This window comes from Macaca mulatta, chromosome X (assembly GCF_049350105.2).
Source record: "Macaca mulatta isolate MMU2019108-1 chromosome X, T2T-MMU8v2.0, whole genome shotgun sequence".
NCBI classification, from domain to species: domain Eukaryota; kingdom Metazoa; phylum Chordata; class Mammalia; order Primates; family Cercopithecidae; genus Macaca; species Macaca mulatta.
This window is the reverse complement of record NC_133426.1, coordinates 73,011,008-73,023,655: the sequence shown is the minus strand read 5'-3', so window position 1 is coordinate 73,023,655 and position 12,648 is coordinate 73,011,008. Positions and strand designations below refer to the sequence as shown.

The window sequence follows — 12,648 nt, the reverse complement described above, 5'->3', positions numbered from 1 at the left end:
GGGGTTGGGGGGAAGGAGTATGGCCAAACTTAGTACCAGAGCTGAGATAACAGCCAACTAGAGTGTTTGCCTCTCATCTATACCATTGGCATTCAAACATTTTTTTACCATGACCTAGAGTAAGAAATAACTTTTTGTCACAACTCAATGTATAATTTCATGCATTTTATCTAGAAAACTTTTATAAAACAGTACTGATGTGGGTAGTGCTTATGACTATTTGTCAAATATTTCAGCTCCCCACATTCTGTCACATTGTAGAATTGCATTTTCTTGTACCTTTTGTAGTTATTAATGATGATGTGATATGTACGGCCAAGGACATGTGAGTAAAGCAATATGGGTCATTTTTGGGGAAAACGTTAAGAGCTTGTACACAGTTCAGAATGTTTCAATCATAAAAGCACAAAAATAAAGCTTCTGTAACCCTGGGTACCCCATTGAGGATGATGTACAGCAGAGTCCTCAGGAACCCCCTGGTAGGCAAATATGATGAGTGAGAAATAAACTTTTATTCCTTTAAGACACTGAGATTTAGGGTTTGATTTTTGCCATACTACAGCATAGCTTATGCTGACTGATACAAATACTTAGCTTTACTTCATTCTGTATACTCTTATAGTTGATATTATTCTATTTTGTTTTATTTTATCTTTCAATGCTGGCTGGAAGCTAGTGAATGGGTTTTATGACTTAGTAATGGGGTTGCAAGTTGAAAAATACTACTCTGTGCATGTTCACTTGTCCTACAGGTGATCCCATCTCCAAGCTCCTATAAAGCAATATTAACACCTCCCATCTCTCTACAGGATTGTGGTTATGGAGAGGGTGGAGATGCCTACTGCACAGCCTGCCCTCCTCGCAGGTACAAAAGCAGTTGGGGCCACCACAGATGTCAGAGTTGCATCACCTGTGCTGTCATCAATCGTGTTCAGAAGGTCAACTGCACAGCTACCTCTAATGCTGTCTGTGGGGACTGTCTGCCCAGGTGAGCCTGCTTTATGAGACCAAGCTTGTCTGGGCTTTTCTAGCTGTTGGAGATCTCTCCCATCCTGAACTCTCAGAACCTAGTTGAAGTATTCTACCTATCAACATAATATTCAGTTTAAGCTCCAAGAAGAGAGAAGTGGTGTCTTCCCAAGATCCCTCTATAAAGTGCTTAGCACATTGTCAGTCACAGATGAGTACTTGACAGCTTTTTCATCATCATTCTCAGCCGAAGACCAAAGTTCAAGGTAAATCTCACTGTAGACTTAAAAGAAGCTATGATGTACTTGGTAGCAAAGCAGTGCACCCCTCTCTTGTGGAATTAGGTCTCCTTTTGGCTACAAGGTGTGATGAATGGGGGAAGAAGTAGAGTGTCTGTCTGGGTCTCTGAGTCAGAATAAGACACAGAGGCAGATAACTCAGAATGAGGGGTGGGCACTTACTTTCAGGTTGGCAAGATTCTTAGGAGCTGCTTTCCCAGGACGAACTGGTCCACGTGCATTGCTTGTTTGATCACCCTGCCATTCCTAATTGCTCTGAACACAGGTTCTACCGAAAGACACGCATTGGAGGCCTGCAGGAGCAAGAGTGCATCCCGTGCACGAAGCAGACTCCCACTTCTGAAGTTCAATGTGTGTACCCAGTTCTCTTCTTCCCTTTTCTCCACATTCCATGGGGTGGCATCAAGATAGGGTAGTAAATACTTCCCCTATCCCCTCATACCTTTTCATGTAGAGTAGAGTAGCAAGGCAATCAGATTAGAATTCTCGTTTTACAACATACGATTTTTGCAACTCTGTGCAAATCATTCAATCTCATTGAACCTCCGTTCCCACCTCTGAAAAAAGGGTGAGTCATGATAATCATTTTTCTTCATACTTTCTGTGGTGGGTGTCTAGGTCTAATGATAAAATGGATATTAGGAAGCACTTTACAAATTATAATATTTGTACACTTATGAGGTATTACTATTATACAAAGTATATAGGAGCCCTTAGAGCTGAGGAATTGTAAGAGGCTGAATGAAGAACCAGGGTCCAATCTATGCCTATATCACTATCCATTTATCAGGTCGTCTGTCTTTTTTGTCTACCATCTATTTGCTTACTTACTATTTTAAAATTAGTGATATATTTTTTAAATCATGAAAAATTTCAAACATGTAGAAATATTTTTTAAGTGCAGAAAAATGTAAAATTAAAATGCAATTACCCAGCATCTATCCAAAGTTAATAAATCATAGCATTTTTGCATATTTGCTTCAGATTTTTTAAAAGAATGAAGATTCCACAGAGGTAATGGAATTCTCTTTTAGATTCTCGCAGAGTCCTGTTACCTCCCTACCTCCTCAGATACAACCACTATCCTGAAATTGTATGTATTCTGTTGGTAGGCTATGCTACAGTAACAAACAAACTGCAAAATTTCAGTGAATTTATACAATAAAAGTTTATTCTTTTTACTGTGCAAAGGCCTTCCTACATCATTTGACCATGCACTCTAGACCATATGTCTTCCAGGTCGATGATACAGGGGAAGAGATGGAGGAGACATATTGGTTCTTAACTGCCTCAGTCTGGAAGTGACACATGTCATTTCAACTCACAGTTCATTGGCCAGAAGTACTCTTATGGCCTTACTGCAAGGGCATAAGGGGAACACATGGGAGTATGTGGATAATTGGTGAGCACCATGCCTCTGCCATACTCTCCACTAATGTTTTAATACTTGGGTTCTTTTGTGATATATGTGCATATTCATAACCGATATATGCTATTATTATGTATTTTATAATGTTTTATAGAAGCGATATCAAGCTCTATGTTCTGTTTCTCAACTTTCTTTTTCCCCTCTATATTATTCATACTGATCCATAAAGGTCTCTAAGTGTTGTAAGATTTTAGGATTATATCATGATTTGTTTATCTTGTGCTCTACTGATGAATGTTTTAGCTTCTTTCCATTGATCTGGATTGTATAATTAGATGTGGCATAGAAATATCATAGGATATGTGCATCTTCGATTAATTGTACTAATTTGTACATACCAGCAGTATATACAAATTCTTTTGCCTTGTTCTTCATGATTTTGTCTGCTCTAGAAAGAAGCAAAATGAGCATAGCCACCCTAATTGGGGAAGTCCCTAGGGAGAAGGGTGACAGCCTGAGGAAGTCCAGGCCCAGGGTCAGTGTGATTGTTTACTGCCCACACTAACTGACTTCCCCCATTTTTCTGTCTCACAGGTGCCTTCCAGTTGAGCTTAGTGGAGGCAGATGCACCCACAGTGCCCCCTCAGGAGGCCGCACTTGTTGCACTGGTGAGCAGCCTGCTAGTGGTGTTTACCCTGGCCTTCCTGGGGCTCTTCTTCCTCTACTGCAAGCAGTTCTTCAACAGACATTGCCAGCGTGGTAAGGGTGGCTGTTTCATGTTTCACATGAATCAGGAACAAGGCTCTTATTGGCAGAATAGAGGAATGTTCTGGGGTTGAGAGATAATGGGCCTTTTCTACTATGCTTGAAAACCCCATGAATAGTCTTCTGTTGGCCTGGGGAACTATCTGGGGCTGCAATAGAAAGCATGGGACTTCAGAGATTACTGAAGCCAACCCTGAGAGTTTAGAAGACCTGGTTCATTATGTTTCAGGGGTTTTTAAAGGAACATGGTATGGTGGGAAACCCCTCAGGAAAGGAATCTGGAGACCTAAGTTCTACGTCTACCTCTAAATCACCATGAAACCTTAGACAAGTCATCTAGCCTCTTCAGACCTCTTTCTTCTTAATCTTTAAGATAAGAGACAGGATTGGATTTGTTGATTTCTGAGATTTTTTCCAATTCTTTATATCTATACTAGTAGGTATAAATTATAAAGCATGTAATGAATGAGGAAGGCTCGGCTATATCTGAGATACGACTGTAATAAAAGTGATTGAGGCCTAAGGCAACTGCTATTAGTATAATAACTTCACAAATGGGGATAACTGAAAGCCCTATGTCCAGAGGAGTCGGCAAACCTAGACTTTTTCCCTCAGATAATACTGATGTCCAAGAGGTCTAGTCCAGTCCGTATCAGATGGCCATGCAAAATTCCAGATGGAAAATCATATTTAAAGTCACAATAACATTGTTATTTCTATTAAGCACAACTTTAGCTACTAGACAAGAATGGGGGACAGAAAATCCAGCTCACTGAGGGAAAAGATGGAGGAGGTGGGAAGGTGGCTGGTCAGGACCAGGCAAAGAGTTAGAACTCCAGCCAAGAGTACCAAGGTTCAGTGCAGCTTCAGTGCCATTAAGGGAACTGAGAGTTAGGCAGGGACACTGAAACAGGAACTCAGATCAGAGAATGAAGTTGATTTATAAGAGGGAGGATAAAGTTCACTAGATAAAAGAGTGCTAAGGACTCCTTTTCATCTTTGTGTCCAAAGCAGCAGTATTTGTGTGGGAAGATCCTGCTAACGTAAATTTGCCTTAGTCAGTTTGGCTCTGGGGCCTAGCAGTTGATCTTGAAAAGCCCAAGAGGTATATTTGGTTGTGCCCTGGCTTAATTGGAGATGAATATAGCATTTCATGGGCTGCAGGATACACGGGGAACACTGTTGTCCCTTTATGATTTTTCTCAAAGTCTACTTCTTGCTAGCTCCTGGGATACTGTGACTCAGGGTAGACATTCCTGTTTCTGACTTTGGAGGCCAGTGTCCCAGATAAGAGTTGTTGCTTAGGCCCTGGATGTGTGGACATGAAACATGAACAATGAAGCATTTGGACTCCAGGGTCAAGAAGATGAAAAGGAGAGAATATCAGAGAGCTGCTTCAGGAGAGGAGAGATGGGTAACCCTTTTCTGCTCTCCTTGTATCCTGAAGATAATAATGTGGTAACCTGCTTGGAATATGAAGGCAGGCAGTTTCCTCACTGTTTTTATAAGGGGTAGGAAGGCTAAACATTTCCTCACTTTGGAAAACTGTTTTTCAGGAGTCACTGACTTACACACATACAGGGATGAGATGTATGTGTGAATTAGATCCAATGTAAGATTGCAAGAGAGAAAAGTAGCAACTGTGGCAAACTAGAGAGCACATCCCTTATCAAAAGGGGAATCCCACTACTTGGCTCCAGCTCTTTGTAACCACGTGGAAAAATTTAATGTTGCAAGATCTTCTACATTTTCAAGAGAATTTAGAAATCTGGATTTTTTTTTACTGAAATTGTGTAAAACATAGTCAATGAATTTGAATAAAGAACAAAATCACAACCAAAGCAAAGAGGCCAAACACATCCCATAGGTTCTCAGTTTGTGACCTGATGTTGAATTGGACCCATGCATAAAGGGGGTATTACTTTTCTATCATGGCCATAACAAATTACCACACATTTAGTAGCTTATTATCTCACAGTTTCCATAGCTCAGAAGTTCAGTAGGCTCAATTTGGTCTCTGTTTAGAGTCTCAAACAATGCCAAAATTAAGATATTAGCAGGGCTGTGTTTCTTTCTGGAGTCTCTGGGAGAGAATCTGTTTGCTTGATCATGCACAAAGGTGGCAGAATTCAGGTCTATGCAGTTAAAGGACTTAGGTCCCATTTCCTTGCCAGCTGTAAGCCTCTAGGGCCACTTACATTCTTTGACTCATGGCCCCTTTCTATTTTCAAAACTAGCAATGGTGAGTTCTTCTCATGCCACATCTCTCTGATACTCTCTATCTCCTCTGCCTTCCTCTTCTGCTTTTAGGGACACAGGATTACATTGGATCCATAAGGTAATCCAGGATTCTCTACCTATTTTGAGATCCATAACCTTAATTCCATCTGCAGAGTCTAGTTTGCCATATAACTTAATGTACATAGACATAAGACCAGACTAAATGGCAAGGGAGACGGTATCAAATTCCTGTTTCCCACAAAGGTGTCCCTTTCTCTAGAGAAATTGATTATTTTACCTGATCCAGTACCAGGTAGCCTCAATCTGATACCCGAATGTAAGTATGTTTCTGAACTGTGTCACCTCAGCCTGGTGCTACGTGCTCTAGTGCCCAGGGAGAGGAAGGGAAGAATCAGCTCCCAGACTTTTCCCTATCTTGTGCTCAGTACCGAGTGCCCAGTTGAGAAGAGCCCCTGCTTTTGGGTAACCCAGTGGCTTTCTGCTTCGAGGTGCAGGAGGTTCGCTGAAGTTTCAGGCTGATAAAACAGCAGAGGAGGAATCTCTCTTCCCCATGGCACCCAGCAAGGAGACCAGTCCTGAGCCCCAAATGAGTGAGAGCATCTTTCAGACCCAGCCACTTAACCCTATCCTCGAGGACGACTGCAGCTCGACTAGTGGCTTCCCCACACAGGATTCCTTTACCACGGCCTCCTGCGCCTCAGAGAGCCACTCCCACTGGGTCCACAACCCCATCGAATGCACAGAGCTGGACCTGCAAAAGTTTTCCAGCTCTGCCTCCTATACTGGAGCTGAGACCTTGAGGGGAAACACAACCGAAAGCACTGGAGACAGACTGGAGCTCAATGTGACCTTTGAAGTTCCCAGCCCTTAACTCTAATGAGGTGAGCTGGAAAGGTGGATCAGAAAAAATAAAAACAACAACAGAAAACAAAACAGAAATTAAGGACTAGCCTCAAGGAATTCCCCTCTGGAATATTATTGTTTACTAGGAGTGGAGGAACAGCAGCAAGCTAGGAACACTTGTGGGTGGAGGGGCAACAGTGGTGATGCTATACTTTTAAGTCAGATAGATATCACACTTCTGGGTCTGCAGCTGTCAGGGAACTGGCAAGGTTGTCATGACACCAGTCTCTCCATTCTGGCCTTTTTCAAGCTGTCTCAGGGCGCCACTATCTAATGGTCATATTCAGGTATCTCCCTTTATGTGTACAAGCAATATGGCACAGTAGAAAAAAAAATATACAAGCCTTGTCATCTGGAAACCCTACATTTCAAATCAACCTCCATTCCCTAATAACTATACAAACCTTGTGCGTATATCCCTTCATTTTACGTTTTACAGAGGCAGGAACTGAGACACAGAGAGGGAAAGTTAGTTTCTCAAAGTCACAGAGCAAATTAGTGGGCTAGAACTGGGCAAGAACTACATTTTAGAGTTGGTCCAACTCCACCATTGCAACCATTTGATAGCCAATGTTGGTTTCTCAAAGGCTTACGTAGCATGAGGTAGAAGAGTAGGTAGATTCCCAGTTTTCAACTAACCAAATATCTTGCACTGTTCAATTCTGTATTTCTTCAGTTAATACATTTTCAGCTCTCCCAATGTCTTCCCTGCTCCCTGCATCCAACCTAAGAAAATGTGAACAAATGTACATTTGAAAGTCACAAGTGATATCAAATTTGAAAGTTATAACTGATATCAAATCAGTCAACTTAGGTACCTTCAAGGTTATCTAGTCCAGTTCTTTTTCCAAGGCTTGGGTTCATTTTATAATATCCCCACTAAGAGTTTGTGTAGTCCTTGCTCACATACTTGAGGTGGCAGAGGGCTGACTACTACTCAATGTATATTACAACATATACAATTGTGACTGGTGGATTTGAGCTCAATGTAAGAAAGAGCTTTCCCTATAGTACCCGCCTATCCATCCTGGCTCTGTTCCTTGTGCCAGACAGACCTCATCAGTTTCCTGTGCTTTAAGATAGCCCTGCAGAGGCTTGAAGACAACATTGCCTCTCTGGAGAATACCACTTTAGGTTCTTCTAAAGTATGTGGAGCTTAGAACTAAACCCATCTTCAGGATAAATGGTTTCACCAATGTAGAATAGGGTAGAATTGTCATATCCCTATCTAAGTAATGTGTTTCTGCTATTACATCCTCAACCATTGGCTTAACCTGTGATATTTGGAGGGGTAGAGAGAGAAGGGTACTCGTGACATTTACCCACATGTTTCTAACTTGATCTGCTCCCTCCCTAAGTCTCTTTGGCTCCTGGCAGCCAGTTGTTCTCTCTGGACTCTGCTTCCTTGTTGCTATACCACAACAGCAGCAGGGGCCTGAAATGGGGTGTCCGCAAGAGCTAATACTCTACAGATGTGGCATATCCTGTCCCATACCACCAGAATACTCTACAGATGTGGCATATCCTGTCCCATTCACCAGGACTGATCTGGAGCATTTCTTGCTTCCCTGTTGTAGTCTGGGGAGCCAGATTCCACATTCATGGGACTACCAGACATGTTCCTAGCTCAACTTGATTATAGAGAAGAGGAGAGAGGACAGTGAATGAGGTAGAGTTTCCATGCCCGCATTTTTGGTCAGGTAAGCCTCTCAAAATTGTGTCAGCACATCTACCTAGCACTTTAGGGACAAAATCAAGCCCTTCTCCCCTTTTAGCTCCTCCACACAGCCTCCCTCCTCAACATACACACACACACACACACACACACACACACACACACACTCTCACACACATATACATACACACACACACGTATTAATATCTATCTTGGGGGAGGCTGGTGCCATAATTCCCAAGCTCATGTCTCAGACTGCTGCGTTGCAGCATGAGGCAGGGCAAACATTTTCCCTTTAGATCCCCGGGGCCTCACCCTGTATTTGAGGTGCTCACCACCCTCAGCAGGGAGAAGGGTTGAAGTTTGCCATTTTGGAACCTTACAGAACATTTCTGAGTCAAAATAATCTTCCTTCTGGGGCCTGGGTTCCCCAAACTACACCCAAGCAGTCCCTCAAAGACAGCCCCCAATCCATTTAAGGACATCTGAGTATGCATCTTTCTATTGAAATGTCAATTCAATCCCAGCTCTCTCACCACTGTTCCCCTTTGATTCTTTCTCAATCGTCTTTTTGCCTTTAGCTCCCACCTATACATCTCATGCTCAGAGAAAAACAAGCTCCTTGGAGGTTGTATTCTTTATTACCTGAGAATCTGTCTGAAACTTGTACAGCTAGTTCCTGTCCCACAAGTATTAGGTGGTTTATTAAGTACATTAGACAGAATGTGCACTTCATCACCAGGTTCTCGCTCTGGCAAAAGAGTGTTCTCTACAGCAAGAGTTTTGCTTTTAGAATTTTATTAAATACATCTTTTGGGTTAGTCCATCTGCAAACACTGATTAAGGGCCCCTGGGGCAACCAGTTGATCAGATTACTAAAAGCACTTGAGAAAAAGCAAAAAGGTCCCATTGTACTGGACTGAGGATTAGATGCAATTGAAATACAAGCCGGTACCAAGCAAGCAGTCTGGCCCCACACAGGTATTAGCAAATATGTGGTAACCAAGGTTTTAGGCCTTGGCCTTTAGGTTTGCTGTTTTGGGTTTGTTTTTTTTTTTTTTTTTTTTTTTCTGCAACAGCAACAGGTTATTCTTATCTCACTGGCTTACACTGATCGTGTTTATACCTTCTGGTAGAAGTAGTATCCAGACAGAGGATTATTGGATTTGAGCAGACTGCAGGTATTCAAAGGTTGCCATGTGGCTGGCAGTGGTTCAAGCTCACATTTAACACTGCCACTCTAGAGGAAAGATAATGATTGTAACACAGTAATAATAATAATAATAACAACAAAAATGTGATAAAGTGACAGAGTAAACCTTCTTCAGTGTGCTTGCTCATGGCATGAATGTTATGTGAACAGCCCAAGTCATACCCAGCATCACCTTAATGCCAACTTTTTGAGGTTCAGCAATTGGAGGCGGCAATTGGCTTTGCATTTTAGGGTATTTTGGGTAAAGGTGAATTGAAGGATGTTTTTCTTTATAATTTCTGTTTGGCCAGGGCAAATGTCATAGTTGAGTATTTGCTTCAGGAGAGTTTTTTTTTACAGATTTCCTTTTCAATGCTGAGACTTATTTCTTTGAGCACTGTGCTTTTATGTATCTTTCTACAAAGGGGTTATTAGTGGAAGCACAAAGTACATTTGATAAAAACATATTCAACATACCTTGAGCCTAAACAGTAGTTAAGTTGTCTCTAAATGAACTAGCCAAAAAAAAAAAAAAATGTAGTTTTTGTTTGTAAGGAAGGGGAGGTATTTGCTGATAATGAATTGTTTTTTTTGTTTGTTTGTTTTTTGTTTTTTTTTTTTGTTTTTTTTTTTTTTTGGATTACTGTTTTTCTCTCCATATACTTTGACTTGAATTTTGACAGGAGTGAGTCTGGGAAAACAATTTTTTCCTCCAAGATTCTCAGATCCAGGCTAGGAAAGGATTCAGCACTACAGCATACCCCTCCACAACATACAGCCCTGTCACATTGAGATCATAATCCCTTCTGTCTCCCTCCTCCCTACCAACCTCACCTTACTAGCTAGGTCTTCGGTGTTTTACATTGAATATTGGTACATTTTAATTATTTTTTTCTCATAAATGGTTTATAGAGATTTTGTTAAATCTTGAGCTATATACATGTGTAGATAGTGACATGGCTGTGTTTGTTTATGATACTCTGCAAACATTTCATATTGGCCAATAAACATAAATATATCCAAACACCTTGTTTATTCCTCTACTTTCAGAGAACCTGGTGAATCATTTTGCTCGTGTGTCTTTTCTCAGTGAGCACAGCAAAAAATGTGTTTCTGATCATTGGACGTGACATCAGTAGTGATGGAATTCACTGACTTGTCACACAGGAGATCTGGGTTATAGTACAAGCTCTCTTTCTTTTTCTGAAATTGTTTATGCCATTTATATTCTTCTCTGAGATAAGAATCTCCTAGAAACTGTTGTGTTCTAAACTAATACTTATCACACAGGGTTCCATGGTCCTAAGGGAACTGTGTACGTCTTCTGAGGTCTGCAAAATCTTTAGGAATTTGATTGTATGTGTGTGTGTGTGTGTATGTTCATTTTGTTCATAATTTCTTAAAATACAAGCATATTCTAGCTAGACTTGTTAAGAGTACTGCCTTACCCTTTCAGGGCCTGTATTTGTGTTGATAATCTTACCAAGTGAAAGAGACCACCTAAAGAGACACTATTTAATTTTGAATGCTATACTTTACTATAATTTAAGAGGTAGGAAAATCAAGTTTCCTTCCATCTTTAATATTCTATAATCTTGACAACAACACATGCTGGCAAGCATATGGAGAAATGTGAAACTTCATATATTGCTGGTAGAATTATAAAATGACATAGCCACTTTTGAAAACAGTCTGGCAGTTTCTCTAAAAGCTAAAGCTAGAGTATGGTCCAGTAATATCACTCCTAGATATATACTCAATATAATCAAAAACATATGTACACACAATACTTGTATACAAATATAAAAACATTATTTATAATATCCAAAAAGTGGAAACAACCCAAGTGTCCATCAACTGATGAATAGATAAAAAGTTGTGGTATATACATATAATAGAATACTATTCAGCAGTAAAAAATATTGAACTTTTGACACATGATACATTGTAGATGAACCTCAAATCATGTCAAGTAAAATAAGTCAGATACAAGAGACCATATATTGTATGATTCCATCTATATCAAATGTCCATAAAAAGCATGCTAATCAAGACAGAATGTAGATTAATGGTTGCCTTGGAATGGCCATGAGAGAAAAAATTAAATGTTAGTAGGCATGATGGATCTTACTTAAAGGATAAAAATGTTCTAAAATTTAGTTATGGTGATATCTGCCCCACACAATAAAGTGTATAAAAATCATTGACTTGTATACATGAAATTATGAATGAATTTTATAATATGTAGAATATTCCTCAATAAAGCTGTTTTAAAAAATATTCTATGATTACTCATCTCTGAGTAGACTACTGTTGCTTTACTAATTTACTTTCTAAAAAACATTCATAACCAGGGTTGATTCCATAATCAATCTCTTTCTCTCTCTTTCTCTCTCTCTCTCTCTCTCTCTCTCTCTCTCTCATACACACACACACACACACACACACACACACACACCACTTAATTGCTCAATTCAGTGCAAAAGAAAGAGACACAACTTGAGTCCTATTCAGTTCTCTTCTTTTTAGTCTCTCTACACCCTACATAGCCTAGAGAAAAGAGGGAGAGAAAGCATCTAGGCAGAACTTAGAGGAGGAAGACTTAGAAGGTATCACTCAAACCAAAGGAGAAAGGACAGAGGAAACCACTAAGGCTTAGGGGTGTGTATAGGAAAAGATATATTGGGAAATACTATCACAGGCTGTAGAAGGGTTTGTTGAGGGAACCACTACAGAATGGGGGAGAAGTGACTGGAATTACCAGGCGGTAAGAGGCCAGGGCTTGTGTATTTATCATGCCTCTGAGAAAAGGCATTTTTAAAATCCTAACTGGGCCTTGCATTCTCATTTGATAAAATTATGAATAGTGGTACAGTAGGAGAAATTGAATCTTCTGATTTATAAATGACAATAAAGGCATAGAAAGGGTTAGCATTTAGGCAACCCCTGTCTGTTTTGGAGTTCATTTCAGTGTGTGTCTGTGCCTGTCAAAAGGCAGTGAGTCCCCACTCTATACCCCAGAAGGACATGGGGAATCAGATCTCTGTGAATAGATAGATCAAAGCAGCAGACAAGTTATCAAACTGTCAAACAAGATTCTTAGGTGATTGTTAATAACCTTTTCACTGGGGACTAAAAACACTTGCATATTTCTGGGCTGGTATGATACTGCTGCATTTTATGTTCTCAGTGTGATTGGCAAGTTTCTGTATACCCAGCAGTTAGTCTTTTAAGT

The 12,648-nt window shown here is 40.4% G+C and overlaps 1 protein-coding gene across 5 annotated transcripts in view; it reads left to right on the top strand.

The window, feature by feature from the left end:
- The window catches only part of EDA2R (ectodysplasin A2 receptor), a 47,429-nt gene extending 36,995 nt beyond the window's left edge, over positions 1-10,434 (top strand). For 2 of the 5 annotated variants that reach the window (XM_028841807.2, XM_028841809.2), the window contains exons 3-6: positions 810-988; positions 1,534-1,619; positions 3,232-3,396; positions 6,132-10,434. In XM_028841807.2, coding sequence (XP_028697640.1) covers positions 810-988; positions 1,534-1,619; positions 3,232-3,396; positions 6,132-6,514 — 813 coding nt within the window. In that variant the 3' untranslated portion in view covers positions 6,515-10,434. The remainder of the gene's footprint in view (positions 1-809; positions 989-1,533; positions 1,620-3,231; positions 3,397-6,131) is intronic. The other 3 variants (XM_028841808.2, XM_015127601.3, NM_001193467.1) reach the window with 2 other exon arrangements.
- The last annotated feature ends 2,214 nt before the right edge of the window (positions 10,435-12,648 follow it).